This window comes from Homalodisca vitripennis, chromosome 1, assembly GCF_021130785.1.
Source record: "Homalodisca vitripennis isolate AUS2020 chromosome 1, UT_GWSS_2.1, whole genome shotgun sequence".
Classification (NCBI taxonomy): Eukaryota; Metazoa; Arthropoda; class Insecta; order Hemiptera; family Cicadellidae; genus Homalodisca; species Homalodisca vitripennis.
This window is the reverse complement of record NC_060207.1, coordinates 153,228,460-153,254,014: the sequence shown is the minus strand read 5'-3', so window position 1 is coordinate 153,254,014 and position 25,555 is coordinate 153,228,460. Positions and strand designations below refer to the sequence as shown.

At 32.9% G+C, this 25,555-nt stretch overlaps 1 protein-coding gene across 2 annotated transcripts; it reads right to left on the bottom strand.

Moving 5' to 3' along the window:
* Positions 1-8,050: 8,050 nt before the first annotated feature.
* LOC124374072 (RNA transcription, translation and transport factor protein) lies at positions 8,051-25,543 on the bottom strand. Of its 2 annotated transcripts, none has more exons than XM_046832372.1 (5): positions 25,328-25,543; positions 21,105-21,329; positions 19,865-19,960; positions 16,103-16,263; positions 8,051-8,370 (listed from the first exon to the last, which is right to left on the bottom strand). In XM_046832372.1, exons 1-5 carry the CDS (start codon positions 25,386-25,388, stop codon positions 8,167-8,169), a joined length of 747 nt encoding a protein of 248 aa, XP_046688328.1. In that variant the 5' UTR covers positions 25,389-25,543; the 3' UTR covers positions 8,051-8,166. The 2 variants fall into 2 exon arrangements, with proteins under 2 accessions (XP_046688328.1, XP_046688334.1); XM_046832378.1 differs by lacking the exon at positions 25,328-25,543 and adding an exon at positions 23,809-23,884.
* Between the last annotated feature and the right edge of the window lie 12 nt (positions 25,544-25,555).

The following is a 25,555-nucleotide window of genomic DNA, read 5'->3' as shown; positions in this document are numbered from 1 at the left end:
TTTATTCTGAAACTAGAATTTAAAAATTATTTCCTTTAATTTAAATTTATATTTACTACAAAGTTATGCTTATGCCAGGTACACCCTCCCCCTTAACCCTTAGAATCAGCATTAAATCCATATGATTCATATGGATCATATATTGATTGAGATTTTGTCCCATTCATATCTATGGTGGCCATGGCTGTTCTCCGCCTCATGTAGAAGATTTATGACCACTCCAGTCCCTCACCTCGACGGGCCACACGTAGTGGCTCCCGCTGTATTGGCATTCAGCTCGTCAGGCAACTATATGTGGCCAACTATATTACACAGTTAAAAATTGAATCCTTATCCAATTGTGGCTGGAAATTGTGCCACAATCTTTCAACCAATTCTCGATTTTCAGCACATACCATATATAGTAAACATCGTTCATAATTAGTTTTTATATGTCACTGTAGGTGCTATATTGTATCCCATCAATGTGTTAAAATGCTAGTACATTTGATCAGTGGCGTAGCGAAGGGGGGGGTCCGGACCCCCCCCGAAATTTCAAGACATTAAAAAAATGAAGCATGGAGCAGGAGAAAAAAGGATAGTTATCATTACTCTTGTCTACAAACATTAAATTGATTGATTTAATTGATTAAAGTGACCGTTGTTAAAAATATAATTGTCCTTTCGTTTAAATCATAAAGTATCAAACGATACTTTTGGACTCGGCCTTTCGGATAGTGTAGTGTAATCACGGTATTTCTATAGGGCGCTGTCACGTGATGTCGCAAAGTAACACGGCAAACAGTTTAAATTAGCGACCACTTCGTTCAAATTCGTCTTGGGGACGTAAAATGACCGCTTAGAATTAAGTTACGTCGTTGATTTTAGGTGTCATTAAACTGTAGACGTGTATATAATTATCGAAAAAAAAAAAATCACTTTTGGTCGGAAAATACACTTGAAAAACTCTACTGATTAGAATTTCAACTAATTTGGACTTCAGGTTATTGAGGTAAACGTGGTATTTTTGATTGAGCTAGGGCGACGATTTTTTTATCATTAAACTGTACTCGACTAAGTATATAATTATCGAGAAAAAAATCACTTCCGGTCGGTAAATACCGAAGAAAAGCTCTCTACAGATTCAAGTTTTGACGATTTTGGACTTCACCGGTTGAGTGGTTGAACAACTTCTTATCAGTAGAGTTTTCCGGTGTATTATCTGACCGGAAGTGATTTTTAAAAATATTTCTTCGATGATTATATAGTTATTAGTCGGCGTTCAATTGATACCCAAAATCAATGTCCTAACATAATTCTAAGTACCACTTTTATCTCAATGACTCAACCAGTGAAATCCAAAATCGTCAAAACTTGAATCTGTAGAGAGCTTTTCCTCGGTATTTTCCGTCCGGAAGTGATTTTATTGTTTTGTTTCTCGATAATTATATATGTATTAGTCGGTGTTCAATTGATACCCAAAATCAATGTTCTAACATAATTGAAGAGTTGAAATGAAAACCGGGCTAAGTGACAAATAGTTACTTTTGAAATAATTGAGTTTATTTGGACACATTGAATAAATTTACACTTGTAAATTTCATACTTTTTATTTGACAAATATAAATAAAAGTATACATATATATATATATATATTGTTTTAAAACCTAATTAGCTAATCCCTGAGTATCAATAAAAATTGTTAAAATTGTAAAAAAATGAAACGGGCTATATCCATTTACTCAATATATGAAATGTGGGGTATGTGCAACAACTAAAACATGAAGTGAGAGTTATGTGGTACAAATATTTTGTGTTCTTCAATGGTTTTATATTAAAAGTATAAAATATGACTACAAACTAAATTATAAAACTAATTATTATTATTAGTATAGCAGTGTACAGTTAGTATATGGCTTTAATACAAAGTGCAATGTCGGTTTTCCCTTTCACACTTATTAATTTGACTGTGCTAAAATCTCTTCATAAAATTCTCGGTTTTCACTTTTGAGATAGGGAATCATTGTTTTCAGGTCAGCCCTTTTTCCATCAGAGAGTTTACTTTTACAAGACAAAGGTTGTAGACTGTAAACAACATGTTCCATGGTTACACCTTTTTTAAAAACCTTAACATGATGAAAACGTTCAGCTTCATTGAAGGTTGTTTTTGCTAGTACCTCTCCTGGATGACATTTGAACACACAAATCCACTGGACCTTTGAAATTTCGAGGTTTTTAGTATTGATTGTGGCTTTGCAGGCGTTTGCAAAGTCAAAAAAGTTATTAGGCTCCATAATTGTAACGGTAAATGGGTTTCTTTCTCTAGCAGCTATCATCATTTTTACCAAATCCAAAGGCACTTCACACTTTGCCTTTCTTTTTTTCTTTTCAATTAATGCGAAATCCCGATCGCAGCTATGGTATGAGTGACCTACTACTAAAAACTTCTGGTGTACTTCATGTAATATCCCTTTGCCTATAAGGTACATCCAGAGAAATATTAGCATTTGGTTTTTATTTTGTCCGGAGCAATTGTCACTTCAAACAATAAGTTTTTTCTTACTTCCTGTAATATTGCCGCTTTCAATTGCAAGAAGCAAGCATGAAGCGATTTCATTGGCTCCCCTGCCACTCATTGCTTCATGCAACAAATTTAAATACACATTACCGTTGAATACCCAAATTATAACAAGACAGCTGCCTTAGATAATACATTTTGGTATGAGTTAATGCAGGTAATGAAAGCACCTGTTGCAAGTCAATTGAAAGGGTACATGTGTTGGATATTTGTGAATCGGCATGATCATTTTTCATTTGTTCTCTTGCCTTCTCTGATTTTCGGTGATGCAATTCAAGCTTATGTGTAGTAGACACGTCTCCGGGATTATTTTTAACTAAGGCCTGTAAAAAATCACATTTGTTACAGGTGGCAGATCTTGGAGTTTTAAATGACAACTTAGGGAACTTTCCTTTGAAAATATTATAATAAAATCTATATGAAGTCTGAGATTCGGGGTGAGCTTCCTTGTAAGCTTTGTATAGGCAGCGTATTGTCAAATCCTGGCTAAGATATTCCCTTGAAGACTTGATCCTACTATAGTGACTTGCTTCACGGGGAAAACTATTTATATGATCAAAAACCCTTTTTTCTTCTTCCTCAGAATATTTTCTACGTTCCTTTTTATTTCCTCTTTTTTCAATATAAGTAAGATCACCTGCTTTTTTGCTTTCACTAGAGTCTCAATTCGCCTTTTTGTTATTGCAAACACCTCAAGAAAAGTTGCTTTACAAACTTTAACAATTCCACCTGAACCATTTGTCAAAGTGTAGGTAATAGAAGCTTGTGTTCTGCTTTCTTCTGGCTTGTCTGGGTTTCGCCTTCTGTTTACAGGGGTAACAACTAGAAGACCCATTAAAAATGTGTTCTGTTTGACGTTGTCTTCACACAAATCGAAATCATTAAAAAGCTTGAGTTTGTGGTCGAATTCTAGTAGCTCACTACATCCTTTCTTACACTTGCAGTTTACCTAAACAAAATCAAAAGCTTAACCGGCATACAGTTGTAATTTACTGTAAACCACTTAGCTCGGCTTTCAACTCTTCAATGTATTGATTTTTCTTCAAATCCGTTTTCCACGAAACGTCTAATAAAAGAAAATAATTTTGCGACAACAGCATAAAAATAAAAATATTGGGGTTACGGTGTAAGCTTAAGCCCATGCTTGGACATCAACAGCCTAACCTATTTAGTCTAAAACATAATCCCAAATTAGTTAGTGAAACTTTTCCGATGGGAAATAAAGTAAGGGACTGTGTTATAGTGCCTTGTCCTTATATTACTTAACAAGAAACTGTATTGATAATGTTGTACTAACCGACTGAGCAGATGGTGGTACTTTTGCTGGTTTGATTACTCCTTTATTTCCTGTATATGCCTGGCCACGACTCCTTCTTTTCTTTGCATCATCTTTCCAGCAACCTTCACCTTTAATTCGCCTCTTTCTTTGAGTTATATTTTCCTCAGAAACATGTACAACCTCTTCACGATTCATTACTTCCATGTATAATATATAAAATTAAAACCAAATCAATTACCAACCAACATAATGTTTAACCTCATACATGTAACCTAAAGCACAGCAAACTATTGTGTAAATATAGCCCGTTCTTAACTGTCTGCTGTCTTGCACGTAGCACGCTTTTCATCGCATGGCTCCCGGATTGTTTTAGAACTATTTCCAGATTTTTATATCACATAGCCCGTCTTTCATCGAATGTGCCTCAGTAAATAGCACACATTTCAGGTTCAAACTCACTTTTCGATTTTCTGTCACCTAGCCCGGTTATAATTTCAACTCTTCAATTTTAAGTACCAATTTTATCTCAACGACTCAACCAGTGAAAATCACCAAAATCGTCAAAACTTGAATCTGTAGAGAGCTTTTCTTCGGTATTTTCCTTCCGGAAGTGATTTTATTGTTTTGTTTCTCGATAATATTATACATGTATTAGTCGGCGTTGAATTAATACCTAAAATCAACGTCCTAACATAATTCTAAGTAACACTTTTACCTCAACCACTCAACCAGTGAAATCCAAAATAGTCAAAACTTGAATCTGTAGATAGCTTTTCTTCGGTATTTACCGACCGAAAGTGATTTTTTCTCGATAATTATATAGGTACAGTGTGCAGTTTAACGATAACAAAAATCGTCATCCTAACTCAACCGAAAACATCACGTTTACCTCAATCACTGAAGTCCAAATTAGTTGGTTCTAATCAGTAGAGATTTTCAAGTGTATTTTCCGACCAAAAGGGATTTTTAAATTTTTTCGATAATTATATACACGTCTACAGTTTAATGATACCTAAAATCAACGTCGTAACTTAATTCTAAGCGGTCATTTTACGTCAAAACTTGAATCTGTAGAGAGCTTTTCTTCGGTATTTACCGACCAGAAGTGATTTTTTTCTCGATAATTATATAGTTAGTCAAGTACAGTTTAATGATAAAAAAAATCGACGCCCTAACTCAATCAAAAATACCACTTTTACCTCAATAACTGAGGTCCGAAGTAGTTGAAGTTCTAATCATTAGTTTTTATGTGTATTTTATTTCTGACCGAAAGTGATTTTTTGTTTTTTCCTATCATTATGCACTCGTCTACAGTGTAATGATACAAAAAATCGTCATTATAACTCATTCATAAATACCTCAATCAGTGAAATTGAAAGCAGCCGAACTTCTAATCAGTTTTCCGATGCATTTTCCGACCGTTAGTTTGGTCGGTACCCAAGCAACGCTAGAAAATTGCCCTCCTTTTCTAAAGGGATTTCGGCCGTCAGTGGCCCAATGTCCCCGAAGGGGTATTTCATTTTCTCCACAGAATATACAGTTGTGTCAATTATACGCTTGAGTGAAGTTATGTTTTATTCTTCTTCTTTCTTATCCAGTGAATGCAACATCACATTGGTGCCTTCTACTCGGCCAGAATAGAACTTCGTAAAGTTTCTGTAGCTATACAAGAAAATTTCTCGTACTAGAGTTGCTGTGAGAGTTGAATTTGCCTATTACATCTTTCCACTTTCTATAAGGCGTAGTTACTAAAGCTCCATATTTTTGGTATTTACCTTTTACCAGTGAACTCACTGGCAAATAACACACAAAACGTCCCCCGGATCCCCGGTTACGGACCCCCCCGAACGAAATTTCTGGCTACGCTACTGCATTTGATGGAGACAAAGCTCAAAATATGAAAACGAGTTTATGATACTAGACACCTACTTGAGACTGATTGTATTTTTAAACAGATCAATCTATACCTTAAATTAAATACTACTTGGTTTGTTTAAAAGAAAATAATAAATAACCAATCAATAAAGTTTCTACCTTGAAGCTAATAAACTTTGTAAACTATGTGAGAATTTCATTTTAATCTCAGTCATTTAAAGAGTCAAAGGTAAGATACTGGTTTTTAAATCCGATTAAAAGTGACATACATGGTTACGGAAATGCCAAGTAGTGACACAAAACGCAGCCATGGCCGTGGCGAGCTAAAAAGACAACCACCTGTGACCATCCGAACTGAGCCAGAGATAAATTTTGGCTTCTATTACAAGCCTCTCGATCGCAAAGGGTCAAGAAAATTTAAAATGTATTGTCCCATTTTTGTAACATGTCAAATATCTACAATCCTGTTTTACTTTTAAATCATCCAGCATTAATATTAAACTGTAATAAAGATATAGGCAATAGTATCAAAGCAAGTAATATCGTCTTTGTTATGCTTGATTACCTGCAAGATCTGATTATTTCAGAATGCAGTATTCCTAATAACTTTGGGTCTCAGCAGTTAATGGAAATCACTAGTAGAATTCTGTGATCAACAAGAACCTTTCTTGGTGGGAACTAATCACAAGCAGACCTGTGAGTGTAATAGCTGTTCATCTATTCCAGGAAGTTATCCTTTTGAAAGTTGAATTGTCTCTGAAGCGAATTCGTTACACGCAAATGGCACCATTGTCACTTGACTCTGGCTGGAGGGGATACCGTCTGAGGGCAGACTCAGTCATAGTTGCTAAATGTTTTGTGCCTACAGTTCTCTTTTTATTTTGTTTGTCATGATGTCTTCAAAGAGCACAAAACTACTCTTTACACCCGAAGAACAGCTGCTAAAGCACATTAACCTGCAGATTATGACTTAAAGAACTGTCTAAAGGGATTACATACTATATGGGCAGTAATAGCATCAGAAAGGTGAAGACCAGGGATTGAAGTCTGCTTCATTCAAAGATTAGTAGTCTTCAACTGTTTCTCATTTTCTTTGTCATCTGTACTTTTGAAGCACTTCTCACCAAAAACTCATTTAGGTAGCAGAAAATGTGAAAATCACTTGGCACCTGGCTGGACTCCTATGGTGGATAGTCAATCTTTTCTAAAACAAAAGATCTGAACAAATTTTGGGTTTGAATAGCAGTATAGCTTGGCCATGCTTTGAGATAGACACGGCCGACCTTGTTAGTTAATGCAGCAAGAGGCAATAATATATGCAATGGCTTATTGCACTATCCTCAACAAACTAAGAGAGTTTAGTCTGCTTTCTTAAGATTTCTTTGTGGTATTTCAGTTATCACAGGAGATGAGATAAAAGAAGCAATTGGAGAGGATTGATTATTTAGTATATAATCCTGTGACTTCAGAAAATATATGGTAAGATACAAGGAATTAAAGAAAATGTCTTTAATAAAAATCTATTTCACTAAAATATCAGAATCACAACGTGGTATACATACTTTATTTACAGGCCAATCATAAAAAAGAGCCATTTTGAGTGATTAGGATGATCTCAAATTCATTGATGTGAGCCATAATGCAATTGCAGTAGCCTCGTCTTGATAGTTCGAGCTTCCATATGATTCGAAGTACTATGTGTAAGAGACAGTAAAATATAGAGCAATAAATAACACTTTTAAACAGTGCCTTCAACTTGCAAACGCTGTATAAATCGCTAATAAACTATCGGGCAGGTAGTTTATTAGGGCACATAGTTCGTTACGTGACCTCATGACTTATGTGAAGAAGAAATTTTGTAAGAGACTGTACATGCAATGACTCACAGTGAAGGCTGTGTGGCGATAGATGTAGCCAAGCAGAAACAACTGATGCCAATGCTATATTACGCTGCCAATACGAAATATCGCTGCTCGTAAGCATTGCAATGTGGTGAAACAAAAATCTATTGGCAGTTTTTAAAGTACTGTACATAAAATTAGATTGTCTTTTCTCTTTTATACTTTCATTTTACTTTAATAAAATGTAATCATTCATTACTTAATCTATAAACAGTGGTTGTTAATTAACAACTCCCTTTCCTCATGATGCTCTGTGGAATTTACGTTTTTGATTTACCGAGGAAGGCTCGGTCCTGTCTACCTAGAATTACCAAGACTGTAGTGTATAACAATTGGAAGTTAAAATAAAATGTTCAAGAAATTTTAAGTGCAGAGTAAGTTGCTGCCATCACAATTGCAGTGGAAACCATTTGTAGGTTGTTGAAAAATAAAATAAAATCATTTTCCAAATACATTTTCTTAACAAAACATTATACATTTAATTACACACCCCTTTTGCATTTCTGTCCACATAAAAAACCTCTGTATGTGATCATATCACATTACAACAGAACTTAGAAGCCGACTTTTCCTAGTTTTGTGTCAGTTTTGGGGTTGGCGGTGAGGTTCTGCACAGCTACGATACACTCGTTAATCTGCGTCTGCAGATGGCGCAGATCATGGATATATAGGAGCCGCAGCACTTTAGCGGCCTGGTTCATAACGTAGTCACCTGTGTCAAAACCCAGGTCAGCTTCCAGAATGGGGAATGGTTTGCCCTGCAAAAATGTAATGGGTGAGCCATTTGTTGTATTAACTGTTACGTCTACTAGATTAAAATATTTAATTGAAGACTTTGATTTCACTAAAGTAAAACTTCTCTTACAGATTTTGTTTAGCTTACTATAGTTTAACCCTCCAAGTGATGACTAAACCACTTCAAAGTGCTAGGCCATTTTCGAGCATATGACACTTCTTTTTTTAAACAACTTTTTATATACAAATATATGTTCAAATTGCATGTATTACATATGGTTTTTTTCACAAACATATGTTCTATAAGATCAAGTAAAAATAAAAATGCTTATCTTTTATCATAAAAAAATCTGGTACTGCTAACCGGTTGTGTAGTTTTTTATATTTTTATTTTTCAAAATCCTTGACGTATAGTTTTTACAAAATGTAGTAGTAATAGTTCTAAAAATATGCAAAATGTTCCAAATGTAATGCTGAATAAGAGAAATATCACTTCTTAACCTTTTGCACAACATATCACAATACTAATTGGTAAAAAACAAAACAATGTTTTTTCGCAAACATTTTACTAAAATGTTTACCACATCAACAAGTGGCAGTAAGTAGTTGAATAGTGATTATTGCCTCAAAATAAACACATATTTAGTTACTGATATGAGTAAAAGTAAGAAAAATGACAGATAAAGTATTAAAAATACACAAAAAATGGCTTATACAGGGGTGCTGAAAAGTCCCGGGACGGTCTAATAACTTTTGAACTAATTACAATATAAGAACCAAAATTTACATCAAGCTTTTGCTCATATAAAACTATTATTTTATGTATTTCACCATGATATCCTGCTTATGGGGGACGTCTCGCTAGGGGTTGGTGAAAATTCTTAAATAGAAGCATAGGTCGAGTCGTACATCAAATTAAAGCTCTTTTAATTAGAAACATTTTGGCGAAAATCTGATGTAAAAAAGTTGACGCATTACAAAATGGCGGACACTCAAAGATTATAAAATACAGAATTTTTCAAATGCAAACATTCTGGTTGTTAGAGAAAACTGAGACACTTAATCTTTTATTTTACTTCTTTTACTTCAAATCACTTACCAAAACAGTTATAACAAATGTTCAAAGTGTTTGCCTTCAGTTTGCTGGCAATATCCCAATCGATTGAAGAACGCTGATATCGCATTGTTTAAAGCTTGTACAGGAACACCCTCAGCTTCTCTTACAATACGGTTTCTCAACTCATCCAAATTTTGAGGTTTTTTTTTAAACACTTTTTCTTTGAGGTAGCCCCAAAAGAAGTAGTCTAAAGGGGACAAATCTGGAGAACGGGCAGGCCATTCTATTGTTCCCCTTCTACCAATCCACTTACGTGGAAAGACATTGTCTAAAAATGTCTTACATGTACGCCATAATGTGGAGGGGCTCCATCTTGCTGAAACCAGATATTTTCATTAAACAGATGCCTTACCTCATCACATGATCTAATACGGTCACCAAACCCGCGCATCATTAATAAAGTTATTCTTTCTCTCTCGGAAAGCGTCAACTGTTTTACGTCAGATTTTCGCCAAAATGTTTCTAATTAAAAGAGCTTTAATTTGATGTACGACTCGACCTATGCTTCTATTTAAGAATTTTCACCAACCCCTAGCGGAACGTCCTCCATAAGCAGGATATCATGGTGAAATAAATAAAATAATAGTTTTATATGAGCAAAAGCTTGATGTAAATTTTGGTTCTTATATTGTAATTAGTTCAAAAGTTATTAGACCGTCCCGGGACTTTTCAGCACCCCTGTATACATATTTACATTAGACTAAAAAAAATTAGGCTGAGTCACTCTCTGGTGGGGGTGCTGCTTGCATCGCTATCATTTCCACTCAAATCGCCATCAAAACAGCGCCTAATGGCACTTGAATTACTAAGTTCACTCATAGCACAAATAATTACTCAATAAACAATAATATAAGTCACTTACAAATCAAAAGAACGAAGCAAAACAACAACGTCACAGAGCGTCGGCCGCGAGACGACCCTAACATAACAGACAAACTCGCATCGTAATCAGCTGACTATTCTTCTTACTCTTCCTCGTAAACTTCTGAATTACATAGTTCAAATTACGTTACTAGATAGGGAATTTATTCCTACATGTAGTCTTATAAACCACGTCGTTATTGAGCGAACCGTTCATCTGTGATATGAAAAAAAACGAACATATCGCACAGTGCGATAGTAGCACTTTGAATTGGTACGAACATATCGCACAGTGCGATAGTAGCACTTTGAGGGTTAACATCACCTCCGTTCCAAAGAAGAATATATATATATATATATATATATATACACTTTTTGGAGGGCAACATTATTTCTACAAGCCATGTTTATAGCATAAAAAACTCAAACTAGTTGAAACTGGACCAGGTTCTAATACCAATTCATTCCAATATGCCAGCTGCTAGAATTCACAACTCAGTTATTTAACCCTAGAACTGTAAGCCTCAATGTATATTACACTAACCATACACCGGGGTAATGGGTGTCCCAAAAGTAAAATTTTTTTATTTAAAGTAAATATTTTGGATTGAAAAACCACTTCGTATTATTTATAGGGTATAATTAAAATTTTGTAAGGATATAAGGCTGTAAAAGGTTTATATACGAAAATATTTTTTAAAGATTTTACTTGAGCTTAAATTTTTAAGTTAAAAAAATTTGACTAATGTAATTAGAGACACAAATAGAGATAGAATGTTTTTTGCAAGTAAAGTGCTTGCACTCATCACATAAGATGGTGGTTTGTGTCCTTGCTCTTGCTGCACCTTCCAGCTGACAGGTCTGGGCTCGACTCGTACTTACACACCAAGTTGTTCGGCAATGGAAAGCCTAATTCCTCTTTGATTTGATGTGTTTTGCAGGTTTTGTTCCTTCCAAGACCTCTTCTGTCACTGATCTTCTGACTGGTTTTTTGTCAGAGTTAAAAATATGTACATCTAGGCATTTGGATCTGGTTATACAAATATATCAGACTGATCGGCCTCATATGTTTAAACCAATTCGTTTATAATGTCTTCATTTCGCAGATTATCCATTATTATTTTAATGCGTAATAACTAAAATAAGTACACTCCTGTAGATAATATAAACTAACCGTACAACGGAGCACTGGGTTCCCCAAACTTAAACTCTAGATAAAGGATGATGTGTCACATACATAGTAAACAATGCAACTGATGGGGAAAAAGTCGCCAAGGATGGGATAAAGGCCACGGAAGATTATGGCGTTGTGCTAAGCTGGCACAAAATTACAGTAAAATGAAAAATCAGTACACTGGTGTACGTTCCAGGGTTCAGGAATTAGAAAAAACACTAATGAGTAATGAATTTGTTGCACCTCAAACTATTTTAGATATATTAAGTAATTGTAAATCCCATATTATTTCAGCTGCTGCAAAATCCACCTACAACTTGTGACTGAGGTGGAAGAATTCTTTACTTAACAGATCTACCATTTATATTTTTTGTAAAACTAAACAATTGTAATTAATTTTGAAAGAAATATGATCAGAAAAACCATATCCAGGATGGTCACAAAATCTACCTGATAAAAAGCAACCAGATGAAAAAGATTACCTATAATAGTTTTATGTCCTGTACTAGCATGGAGTCTTTCTCTTCCTTATTAGTATTATAGCTCATTAGTTACCTATTTGGCATAATTTCCTTTGTTACCTAGATTTCAAATTCAGTGTTAGTTTTGCTTCATATATTTTGGTGTTACTAAAAAACCTTGAATAATAATTTTTATTTATAACTGAATAAGAGTATTTATGTTTAGTTCACTTTTAAAATTACCTGCAGATCCCTATTATACAGTAAAATAACAGTCTTATCACTTACATAATGCCAAAAACGAGAACTATATCACTTCAGTTAACAGTGAACTAAAATGTCGAGTTCCGTTCTAATATAACTTTATTCAGAATGATTTTAATATACTTTATTACATATGAGGTACCTTTTTAAAGTAAGGACCTTTTTGTATATATAAAAACCCAAACAATATTTTGAAAAATTTATTCTCGTTTTAAATACATTTCTTCATTGTTGTACATAGTTGCTTGTTTATTTAAGCACGTGTTATATCATGAAACTAAACTTTGAATTCTTTTTTTAAACATATCTGTTGCCTGTTCTGACAGCCAAACTTTTAAGACCGTTCTCACTACTTCATCATCGTCATTGAAGTGCTTCCAACCAAGATGCTTCAAGTCATGTTAAGGTGATAATCGCTTTTTGCAAGGTCAAGATGATAAACCAGAACTTCTCAGTCAAAAGAGTAAATAATTTCCCGGATCTGAACATCAACGCGAAGCCTGTCACAGCAAAAGATCATAGTAACAGATTTTAGTATAGGCACGTGTTTTGCAGGTGGAATTCATGCCATGAGGAAATAAGATCAATGCAGAATCCTACTGTCCAACCTTAATCAAGCTCTACCGAATGATACAAAATAAAAGACGTGGCAAGCTGAGAAAGAGAATTTTGCTTCTCCACGACAACGCCAGGTCTCACATTGGTGTCAAATCCGAGAAATGGTTGACTATTTTGGACGAGAAGTTTTGGAACGTCTACAGTATAAGCCAGTATTGCCTCAAGCAATTTTCTCTTTTTTCGTTCCTTGAAGTATTATTTGGCAGGAAGCACTTCAACAACAATAAAGAAGTTAGAACTTTTTAAAAATTATTACAGTAGACGCCTTAACCGGCCATTACAGGACCGAACACCCGGCCGGAAAGCAGTTTGGCCGGTTAATCCGACGAACATAACCTTAATTGGTATATTGTATACATACCAACTACGTAATACTGTACCGGTAAAAAAACAAATATATATTTAATTCAAAACTGGCGAGTGTAACCCGTTCTTTGTTAAGTTTAAATCCAGGAGCTTAACTTTCATTCCCAACAGAGAATGTTTTTTGTGGTAGACGTTTAAAGTTCAGACCAGTCTCGTCAACGTTGTAAACCTGTTCTGGTGAAAGATTTTCTTCGTTAATTATCTTTCCTAGTTTGATTACAAACTCGTTTGCTGCAACGATATCTGCGGACATTTTTTCCCCATAAATGTTTACAAAATTTACTCCATGTCGCTTCTTCCATCTTCCTAACCATCCATCACTGGCTGAAAACTCGGCATTATTTTGTTTTTCTAGTTTCGAATGAAAAAACATTGTCTTTTCTTGTAAAAGTCCAGTTATCGGTGTTCCTCTTCGCCGCTCCTGCATAAACCAAAGCCATAACGCATCGTCAACCATCTCATTTGTTGGTTTTTTTAATGTTCGTCGATTCGTCAACACCTTTTCTGTTTCAACACTAGTGCAAAAATCCTGTTAGGATTTGCGATTACGTCGCCAATCATTGACAGTGCTTTTCCCGACGTTAAGTTCATCACATACCTTTTTCACCGATTCGCCTTTGTTAATTCGCTGGATCGCATCGAGCTTTTCTTTTACAGTTAAAACATTTCTTTTAAGTTTTCTTTCACTCATTTTTTAAACTAAATAAAATTATATAATCATTCAAACTTTTAGTCCATTTAATAAAAACTGCACACCTAAAACACTACAACACAACACTAAACTGCACAACTTAAAATTGTCAACTAACTGTATTTATCACATTCGGAACCACCTGCTCAACTGAACACGCATTGTCTAAACCGTCCCAAAAAAGCCGTTCAAGTTGTAACCTATTGATGACTCATCGTTTGCTTTGTGACCGGTTGACCCGAGGCCGGTTAAGAGGGCGTCTACTGTATTATTATTCCTCAAGGAAATAAAATTTTAATGGCAAATTGGTACAATCATAGCAAAGCTGCTTCAATGTAATGTGTTGAAATAAATACGAGGGATATTAGAAAAATAAGGTTCCCATGATTTTTTAAAATAGACAGCTCTATATTTCTACTTAGTGTTATACATAAATTTAAAACTTAAAAGTTAAGCTATTTTTCCACATAATCACCGTTTCTGTCCAAACACTTTTGTAGACGATGCTCCAACTTTTCTATCCCCATGTTGTAGAATTCTGCCACCAATTTTTTGAGGAATCGAGTAACCTCTTCCTTGACTTCATCATCGGTACTGAAGCGTTGGCCACCAAAGTGTTCCTTTAATTTTGGGAATAGGTGATAATCACTTGGGGCTAGGTCTGGGCTGTAGGGGGGATGGGGCACAATAGTCCATGAAAAATTTGTCAGCAGCAGTTCTTGAGTTTGATGTGAGACATGAGGTCGAGGGTTTTCATGGAGAAGCCTCACACCACTGGACAGTCTTCCTCTCCGGCGGTTCTGGATCGCACGTTTTAGTTTTCTTAATGTGTCAGAATATCTTTCAGAGTTTACTGTTGTTCCATGAGGCAAAAAGTCGATCAAAAGCATGCCCTTCCTGTCCCAAAAGACGGTTGTCATGACAGGCCGTCCACTTCGGTTTTCATCGTGAATTTCCATGCGGCCTTCACTGAATTCTCTACACCATTTCCAAACGTGTTAAACAGATATGCAGTTTTCCCCATAAACTTTTGATTAACTGACGATGAATTTCAATAGGTGAAATCTGTTTTGCATTTAAAGAACGTATCACAGCACGAATTTCGCATCTGGCGGTAACAACGATAGGGAGCTCCATCTTCGAAGGTAGCTAGGGTGGCACTGTTGAACATAGCCAGGCGTGTGTGGTATGGATAGAGAGAGGGACAGCTGATGGGTAAGACAGTGTTGCCTGATTTTTCCCAACATATCGCACTCTGTCTTGGCGGCATAGGGAACCTTATTTTTCTAATACCCCTCGTATTTTTCATATTTCAAATATTTAATGAATAAAGTAAATCATTTTAGCACTGAGTTAACATCAGAAAACCAGTATCCTCAATAAATAATCGTTAACCATATAAAACACAAGTCCTGTCACTACCTACCCATTTGGTCAGTGTACATCTAGAATCCAGAATCTAAAAAAGCTGTTAGCTAGAAGCAACTAACATATTTATGTTCAATATACTTTAGATTTCTTAAAAACTATTCGTATTAATAGATAATCATATATTTAGCAATTCATTAGCACTGAGAAACTAAAATCAATCTCTGAAGTGAAACATTCATTGATTTAAGACGAGATCCTATTTATAACGAATTTTTGACTTTAGCTCCAGAGCTTCAGGTGTATGGCTGGTAGTTAACCTGTGTGCCAACTTAAACATTTTTTTCCCTATGTGACGTCGTTTTTGCAGGCCATCTTCACACTAGCAGACTGACGAAGAATTCATTAAAATTTATGTTAATCGTTACTTGTCGTTATTTTAGGTTAATTTGCACACATTTAACATTAGTATAACAATTTTAACCCTTTAAAATGTGAATAGAAACTTTTGTGATATATGTATGACGCTATTCTTGCAGGCCAAATTCACATTAGCGAACCGTCACAAAATTCATCATAATCTTTACTTTACGTTATTTTAGGTAATTTTGCAAAGATTTAACATTAGTTTAGAATTATAACCCGTTTAAATATGATTAGAAACTTTTTGATATTTGTATGAAGCCATTCTTGCAGGCCAACTTCACACTAGCGATCCGTCACAAAATACACAGTAAATATTTTCCTGAATGACCATATGGCAAACCTGATTTTCCATACAAATCATAAATCTTCAATGAACAGTATGAATAAAACTACTTTATATTAAATTCACCTTGGGTAAGGCTGAATCAGGGTTCTCCAAAGCCTCTGTCGACAGTCTCTGTGTTACAAGTCGACTGAGGGCCCGCAAAGTTACCAGATGGTCAGGATGAGGTGTCACCTCTAACAGCTTGGCCAATGAGTTCACGCCCGCCTTGAACTCGTTGCTTTCAACTGTTAAAAAGAGTACAAACAAACTTACAATATGATGGATATATATATATATATATATATATATATATATGCATAATATATATATATATATATATAATATATATATATATATATTATACTTAAAATTAGTTTAAATTAGGGAGTTATCTAAGTTGATCTTTGTATCCTTGCTCAATCGTAGATTTATAATAGTCTGACCTAAAATGAAGTTACCAGACTTCACAGTTGATTTTTGATGTAGTGTAGTGAAAAAGCTCTCTCATCTCCATAGTTAACTCTGCTCTGCAATATAGAGGTAATTTTAACCTGAACTGACAATTGCTGGAGTCAGATGGTCTTTTTACATCCTTTTGTTTAAACTGAGTAAAAAAGTGCTTTCTAAACAATTTGAAGAGAATTTTATAACCAAATATTATTTTGGCGAATAGTTATTAACAAGTATTCAACAAACAACAAGTATTCAATTCATATGAAATTCTTCAATATTATATAACTTCTGAACTTTTAAATAATTACAATTTAGTTGGTAATCAGATTGTGAAGTTTGTAATAATTCAAACTGTGTTTTGCCCAGTCAATTTGTTGATTCTTAACTATTCCTGTTTAAATTTTGAACTTATTCTGCCTTGAATAATTATCATATTCCCAGTTTTCTATTACAATAGTCGATTGGATTGCAGATTTTAATATGATGCTCATTTTACAATTACAACTTAGTGAATATTTAGTAAAGCTGGCACTATAACCCTCCTTGATTGAAACAAAATTTGTCTTAAAATTTTACAATAATAAAGTCTTTTCATGTCAATTCATTATGAAGCACCATTTTGAAGTCTATTGTCGGACTTGGGTAGGAAATTTCAGATACAACAGACTGACAGAAAAAATACAGCACAACAGAATAAGAGAGTGTTATTCTTGCACTCCCCTTATTTGTATAATGTTAAATTGGAAATTGCCTGATACTTCTTTTTACAACAAGGAGAAAGTTTAGATTGATTCATGAATTGATCTCAGGTCTAAGGTTGTTCTTTACAATTGTTATATAAACTTTTTACTACTGAAATGTATTACTTCGTGAACATTTTTAAGTACATTTGAAACAAAAAAACTAGATGAAAGAAGAAATAAACTAAACATAACCCAATTAAAAATATTAAATGAAGCTAATATGGTAATTTTCACTCCCAATCTATTATTTATTATGTTATACAGGTTAGGTTTTACCTGCTAGACCATCCAACGTAATCTGAGGTCTGATCAGAAATGCCCTACTGCAATTCCAGCTGAAAGGAAAGGGGCATCCCTTGAGATAATATCTAAAGTCAAGCTCAGACCAAGTAGCCGCTCTTAAGGTTAAATTAAACTTTTTTCTGTCTAATATGTATGCACCTATTAATATTAAGTAATAACAAATATTAGATCAGGACAGAGAATTACTACAATTATTATCTTCATTCTACATTTTTGAATTATTACGTTTAGATTATTTTGTCTTTTTTACACTTGTAAATGTCTCAAATAATATTAAAAATAAGTAAAAAATTACATGGTAACAGACAGCAGATAAGGACACATGATTACTATATTAGTTTAATTTGACATTTTTTAGTTATTCAGTTTCAGTTTATTTTGTCTTTCAGACACCTTTAACGATCTCAAATGGTACAACAAAATGCCCTTTGATATATATTTCAAAAGAAAAATAATTAAAGTTGACAGATAAATTGGAGAGAAATACTAGCTAGGCCTTACAATTTTAGAATTGATGATTACAATATTATGGCTTTCCATAGTAAAACCGAAAAAGTTGAAATAAAATCAATTACAAAAATTTTAAACTCTTTGGAACATGCCATACAAAACTACAGTAATACACTGATGTATAACGTGTTACTGTAGATGTTTTATAAACTACTTAAACATTTACAAATTTTTAAATTTGATATAAGTTTCAAATTTCATTAAAAAATGTTTCAGTATAAAGCACAATAAAAGGTTTTATTTGTTCATTAACCCTTTGACCTCCAAGCAAATAAAGAGTGTGAGCGTCAGAGTACCAGCCATTCCAGTGCCATTGTTACACACCAGCCGATTATTGCAGCCTGTGCACCAGAACGCCAAGCTTTTTTGTTGTTTTTGTACCTTTACACATAAATTATTGTTTTTAGTACCATTTATTTTGTGATGAGAGCGGCAACATTGAGAAACAAAAAAGTTAAAACTTCTAAAATAATGACATACAACTCAATAAAGCAAAAAAGTTTTCTTGAAAGATTGAGCTCCATAAACATAATCTGAAGTAATTTTGTGCTACTAGGCTATATTATTACCCAAATGACTAACAGAGTAAACAAATGACACACTGTGTAAGACAGACCAGCATTCACAATGTATTGCCCATTGCCTTACGTATATTGTGTGAGTTTTCAGAACTTGTATACTATATTACAAAAATGAAACGGATCAAAGAAATTTGTTATATTATAATAGTGAGTTTCATCCCAAATAAAAAGACATGAGGTTTATCAAAATTTAATAAAACATTACTTTGTAATACACAAAAATACGTGTTATTCAACGCTCGTGTGGAGCTTGACTATATATAGGCACTCAGCAGTCAATGCAATTTTGTCCAAAGCCTATACATAGGCTTCTGGCAGTGAAAGGGTTAAAGCATATGTTTGTACTTTGGTTATAGCAAATGTTGGGATAATACAGTATATAAAACACTATTTTTATTGAAAAAAAGCCTTGTATTTCCCCAATTCAAATTTCCAGTTTTTATACAAGCATTGTATGATTCTTACTTACCGTATTGATGTACTAGCCATACTTTGGCTATCTTGATTTATGCAAAAAAGTTTTGGTACTAATTAGGAAAATCAAATCAAAGGTTGTGGCTTCACCACTAAATTTTTTTGCAATAATAACAAGTGGACCATGTTTATTGAAATATTTGTTTGCTCGAGACGTTTGGATTGTTAAAATGTTTGGACTACAGGAGAAATAGTAATAAAATAGCAGAAACATGCTTAACTTGATTTTAGAATGCCCAGTGACTCATTTCAAAATGTAATATGAAAATCTAAAAATACTGACCAATTATTACTGAAAGTGCTGCAGAATAGCGCTGCGTTCGGATTACTGTGTGTTTAGATTAATGCGGCCTGCTTGTTTTTTCCTCTGTATGAGGCATTTGATGAGGCAACTTGAACTTTTAATGTTAACTCTGAACTTAATACATTAATACTTCATGTTACACAGTATATATATATATATATATATATATATATATATATATATATATATATAAAATTTAAAATAAATATTTAATTATACTTTATTATATATAATTAATATTATATATAAAATATTTAATTATATATTTAATTATTTAATATATAATTTTAAATAAAAAACATATATCAAAGCAGTTTAAGAAAACCTTCACCTATCTGGTAAAATAGGCCTACCAGCATAGGGAAAATAATGATTAATGATTAAGTAACAAAGCACACTGAGTTTTCCATAAGCACCACATTGTAATACAAAAAAATATTTAGCTTAAAGCTATAAAATTTAAAACAAATTTACTTACAATCCATATTATCAAGGGGATTCGAAGAAACAACTTTCGGGGCTTTCACTGTGTTCTTTGATACTTCTTCAGATGTCATGTTTTTATACTTTTCAACTGTGAACAAATTATGCAAAGCAATGATGAGTTCAAGAAATTGAGGTGCCTATGAGTACAATGTGTTTTTTTCAGTTTCCAAGCTGATTTTATGAGGCCAGTAGTGTTGTGTTCCAGAACGCAATTATAGCACTGGTTTTAAAGAAAACTAATATTATCACAAGAACAAAATTGTATTACAATTTTTTTATGAATTATTGGGTTAGCAGAAAATTCATTAATATTACAATGTGTTTTATTCTGTCAGAACAATATATTATATTGTTAGAATAAAACAATAATACTTGTACAAACAGCAAAATATATCTCACCAACAGAACATAAAACAAAACAAACACAGCAGGTCCATGGTTGTTATTATATTTGTCTGGACAAACAATACTGTGTGAAATAACAATTTGCCTGTTACTTTTATTTGATCACTGCAAATGGGGAGGATTATGATGTATGGTTAGGGAGGTAACGATGATGGAAGGGTTAGCAAACTCCATCCAAGTATGGTACAAAAAAAGCAGGGGTCTTCATCAAAATTTTTTTTAGAATATACATAAATGACCGCATGGGCTATGAGAGCCGAATTGAAATAAAACCAGGCTGAAGAAGTTGAACGCTCTCAACTAAACAAGTGGACACTACACAAAAAACTTCTTAATGGTAAAATGGTAGCCAGTACTCACTCACATTGAGATACTAATGATCATTTTTTTAGATAGGTGCTATTATTTTATATTTTTACCTTTTCCTTTTCACTTTACCTTCTGGTTTCAGAGGCCATATATTCTTACTATTTTTTATTACAGTCTGTGAAATCTCTACATAACAAGGAAAAGTAATAAATAATTGAAAATGAAGAATTCTATGAGAGAATTGTAATACAAAATAAAATTTCATACTTACACGTTTTCCCTGAATTTAATTTAACTTTATAAATTACAAAATAATTCTGTATAATTTGGTTATATAAACATGTCCGGATTTGTTTATTGCCAATTAAACCTATGGTAGTTCAACAACTATAAAAGATTACCGCATAGTACAACCTAAAATATATAAAAAGACATAAAATGGATACTGTATACACAAGTTTATAGTACATATTAGAGACTAAAATTTTATATTTTATTTATAAAATGAGACTACTTACAATTGTCTGCATACTCAAGTCTTACTGCAAATCCCAACAGCCATTCCAATTGTTCTGTCATCTTACCCTCTTGCAAAGGACATGCCACATCGTGACAGTATTTTTGGAAAGCTTTTGGCCAGTCAGGAGATTCAATATCACGCAGTTCTGCTCTTTCCTCTACTTTATATTGTCGTATTTTCTGGTCTTCCAACCATAACACAAGACTTCTTACTTGTTTTTCATCTGGAAACAAATTTTGTTACTGAATAACCTGTTTAAAAACAATTTGTTAGTTTTTCATAGTAAAACCCAAAAAGGATGTAAATTTGTTTTTGTCTGACAATGTGACAGACTGTAAACTCTCTAAAATTGAAAGTTATATTCTTCACTAACTCTTCTTCATACCAATAATCAAGAGAGATACAATTTTTTATGTATGTATTTTGAATAGTAGAATAGGAAATGTAATGTAATGTCATGTAATGTAATAAAAAGAATACTTAACTGTGGAAATTCTTCAATGCTATCACTCAACCTTGGATACCATCTTTACAAGTCTTAATATTAGTCTCCAATTGGATCTAACATCCAGTCTTCAAAGAAGAATTTTGCCGAATACAGAATTGATTTGACAAAAAATTTGGAAGAATCAGGATTTTAAGCTTAAAATTTCAAATAGCCTATGAACTACTTTTGAAAATATTCCCAAAATCTTGAATTGGTAGTCTACTAAAACTACCATAGTAATAGTCTTAAACATTTCAATCCAATCAAAATTTTGTTGATGGGTCACACTTGGAGACTCAAAGAAACTAAAAAACAACATGTAGTTCATTATTACGAAACAAAACTTTCTCAAGTACTACTCAAATGATTTCTACTGACCACAACCACAAAATTCTTTATTCTTGTTTTCAAAACCAGAACATATTGTTGAAAAAGATGAGGTTAGACTACAGATTTGTCATAATGTATTAGAAATTTGAGGAGTTTACATGTCTATCACAATACTTTCAAATGCTTTGACAATGGTAGGAAGGGTGGCTACTGGGCGATAGTGTCATGTTACAGGAGTTATTTGACTTATCAGTGGAGTAAGTAACCATTCTTCAATGTTTGAGAAAGACGCCTGTTTCTAGCGATACATTAAAAATAGGCACTTGGAGAGGATCAGCTGAGTTTTCATTAGTTACCTCAAATAACAATTAAATTATAAACAATACTCTCGGGTAGGCCGGTTGGTTTCTTGCATGCCATAAATCAACTTTTATAGTATTGCAACCTTTAGTATTGTTACATTTCCTTATTTTGTGGAAGACAAATACAGTTATAACCATAATAGCTGGAGTTACCTTACTTATAGAAAAAATATAAGATATTATATACCAATTTACTCTGAAAAAAAATTTAATATAAAAACAGGCCTAGTTTAAATTTGATTTAAATGATTAATGCCAGATATTTGTTCAGAAGTCAAAGTTTTTTTTAGAGACAGTTTCCAGCTCATTATGTTAATCATAGAGTACACAAAAATTCTTTATTTTTTTAATTAAGATATACAAAATATTCAATTTGTTTGTACTATAATAGAAAATATAAACTTAAATTTACACTTTAGTTGACAAATAAAATACAAATTAAAAATAAAACCTATATAACAGGCTGTAAAATCATAAATAGTGTATCTATACCAATTCATACTCAGCATGAGCTCTTTTATTTCCTACATATTTGATCCTTCTAGAAGTTTATTGAACTCTATCACAAGATGGCCCTTTACTATCCATAGTCCATCAAAATACAAAACTAGAATCTTTGTTTTTCTGTTTGAAAAGACTGTACCTGCTTGGTACAGGAATAGGTTCTAAGATTCAGTTACACATTCACAATGACGGTTTATTACCTGACTTTTTTAGTTGGCATTGAATTTTTCAATAATAATGACAAAAGTATATAGACAAAATACAATTAACTAGAATCTTTGATTTTTCTGTTTATATATATATATATATATATATATATATATATATATATATATATATATATATATATATACATACACATACATACACACAGGCTTAACAGGTATGAAGGTATGAGAAGCCTACTTTAATCATAGTTTCTACTTTCGGTCATTATAATTTCCTTCCAGTCTAAAGATATTTTTGGTGCCACAACTGAGTTTGCTCTGTTGCTCCGATCAAGAAGATATATATATACAGAAGCAGGTCTAACATGCCTATTTTTGTACAAATACAGCTGAGATGGGTTTTATAAGTCTTTAAATTATAGTGAAAGTTTGATAGTAACTTTGTCTTTGATATCTGCATTACATCACTGGACCCAGCATATACTTATATCTACTAAAATGTACAGTTAAAATATTTTATAAATCAAACTATTAATTTTCTTATATAGATATTTTCTTACTCAGTGCTAAATAGCGGTTACGGAAAAGGTTGAAATGTTGTGAATGCAATATAATAAGCAGCCACTAACATAATTTTGGGTCATGATTATCGAACGATATCCAATCATCGATACTGATGAACCATCCAACCATCTAAATATACTGAAAGCAAAATGTTGGACCAAATAATGTAATAGATATTTCAAAGAAACATATAATTCTCTGGTTTAAAATCTTGCAAATTAATATATAAATTAAAATACAATATATATAAATAATATAATTACAAACAAAACAATAAAATTTACTTACCTTTAACTACATTCAAAGGTAAACGTGACTCCTTGTGAAACAAAGAGCACATGTATGACATTATTCTTGCCGCCTTTAGTCAATAACCAAATACATGATTTCACTTGAATGTATTTCCAAACATGATTTTACTTTGAATAAATTTTTAATGATAATGTTTATGTGAATTGTGTTAGGTTTTTAAATTGTATTATAGAGAATTTATACTTTTATATTTAATAGAAATGTATTTATTTCAAGCTGTGAAAATAACTAAACTGTATTTAAACTATTCTTGAGTCGCGTATTACTTAAAATTACTTCACTCAGGGTAGACATGTGTTATAGAATTTAAAAAATGATCAAATGGATCACCACCAATAATCATTACTTCTCTCGATACATATATTCTGCAAGATGATCAGTAATGCAGAAGTGACTTTTTGAGACCAGTTTTTAAGGATTTATTTGTAGCTCTCCAATTAGATTCTATAGTTTGGAATTTGCAGAAGTTAGTGGATCTACGAAGTTTGTATTTAAAACATTGCTCAATGTTTAAAAATACATTTTTGTCCAACATCTGCATATTTACTGCCGAAATAAAAACAGCCGGCAATGATTCATTGTGAATATCTATAGGTCAATGTTGTATTTGATAGTATCGATATTTAAAATCAATAATCATGATCTGATTGTGGCGGTGGCCGCTTATCATACTGCAGCCAAAGTTGTTATTACTACTTAGTTGTTACTCTATGTTTTCTAGACTATGCATATCATAAACAAGCTGAAAATAATGTTAAAATTAATTAAACATATAGTGTATTGTCATAAACAATAGACAAACTTCTTTTTCTACGAATTCTTTGAGGACAGTAATTGCGTCAACTGTTTCACATAAATGGTAGACTACATAAAACAACGTTTACACAGAACAGTTTACTACATTTAACGGGATCTTTCAATTAGGCCTAATAACATTTGTTTGCTGTAATGCAACTTTGGAGATAAAGATGTAATTTTTCACTACTTCAGAGACCATTAGGGAGAATGTCAATGTAAAATTTCAGTAGGCTACAATCGGTCCAGTAGAGTTTACGTGATTGAGTAAAGATGCCATTAGGTTTTTATATAAGTGTAGATAGCCTAGACAAAATGTAAAAATTACACAACATATGTGTAATAGAAAGCATTTAGCTCTTGGGTAGGGTGATAACCCGTAGGTTAGTCGAGACAATCAGGCACTTGTAGTTAGTTTCATGAACAAAAAACATTTACTGTTGTTCTCGTACTTTTTTCAATAACTTTTTGGTTAATATACCAGTATTTTAGGTGTAAAGGAGATTTCAAACAAATTCCCTACATTGAGGAATTTAATCCCTCTTGTGAGAATTTCGCTTATTAAGTCTTTCCTCATTTTATTTCCTTTAAAGTTGCTATCCTTAACACTTTTTAAGCTACAACTATAAGAATCTTATCTGCTTAGGTTTTGGTTGAAGTGAACTTCTTACCGGCATGAATTAAGGTTAGGTTAACTCACCATTAATAGAGAAATTGTCAGGTGAATGATGATCTAAAGCGATTAATTTTCTTCTAAACATAATTAAGCTTTTATGATATGCAAACGTCCATAAGCTTTAAGACTAAATAAATATAAACAAAACACTCGTTGATAAGTAATCGAGCAAGAACTGCAGGCAAAACACCAAGATTGGTAAGATTACAATATTATAATCAGTCATCAATCTCTACAATCAGCTGATCCGGA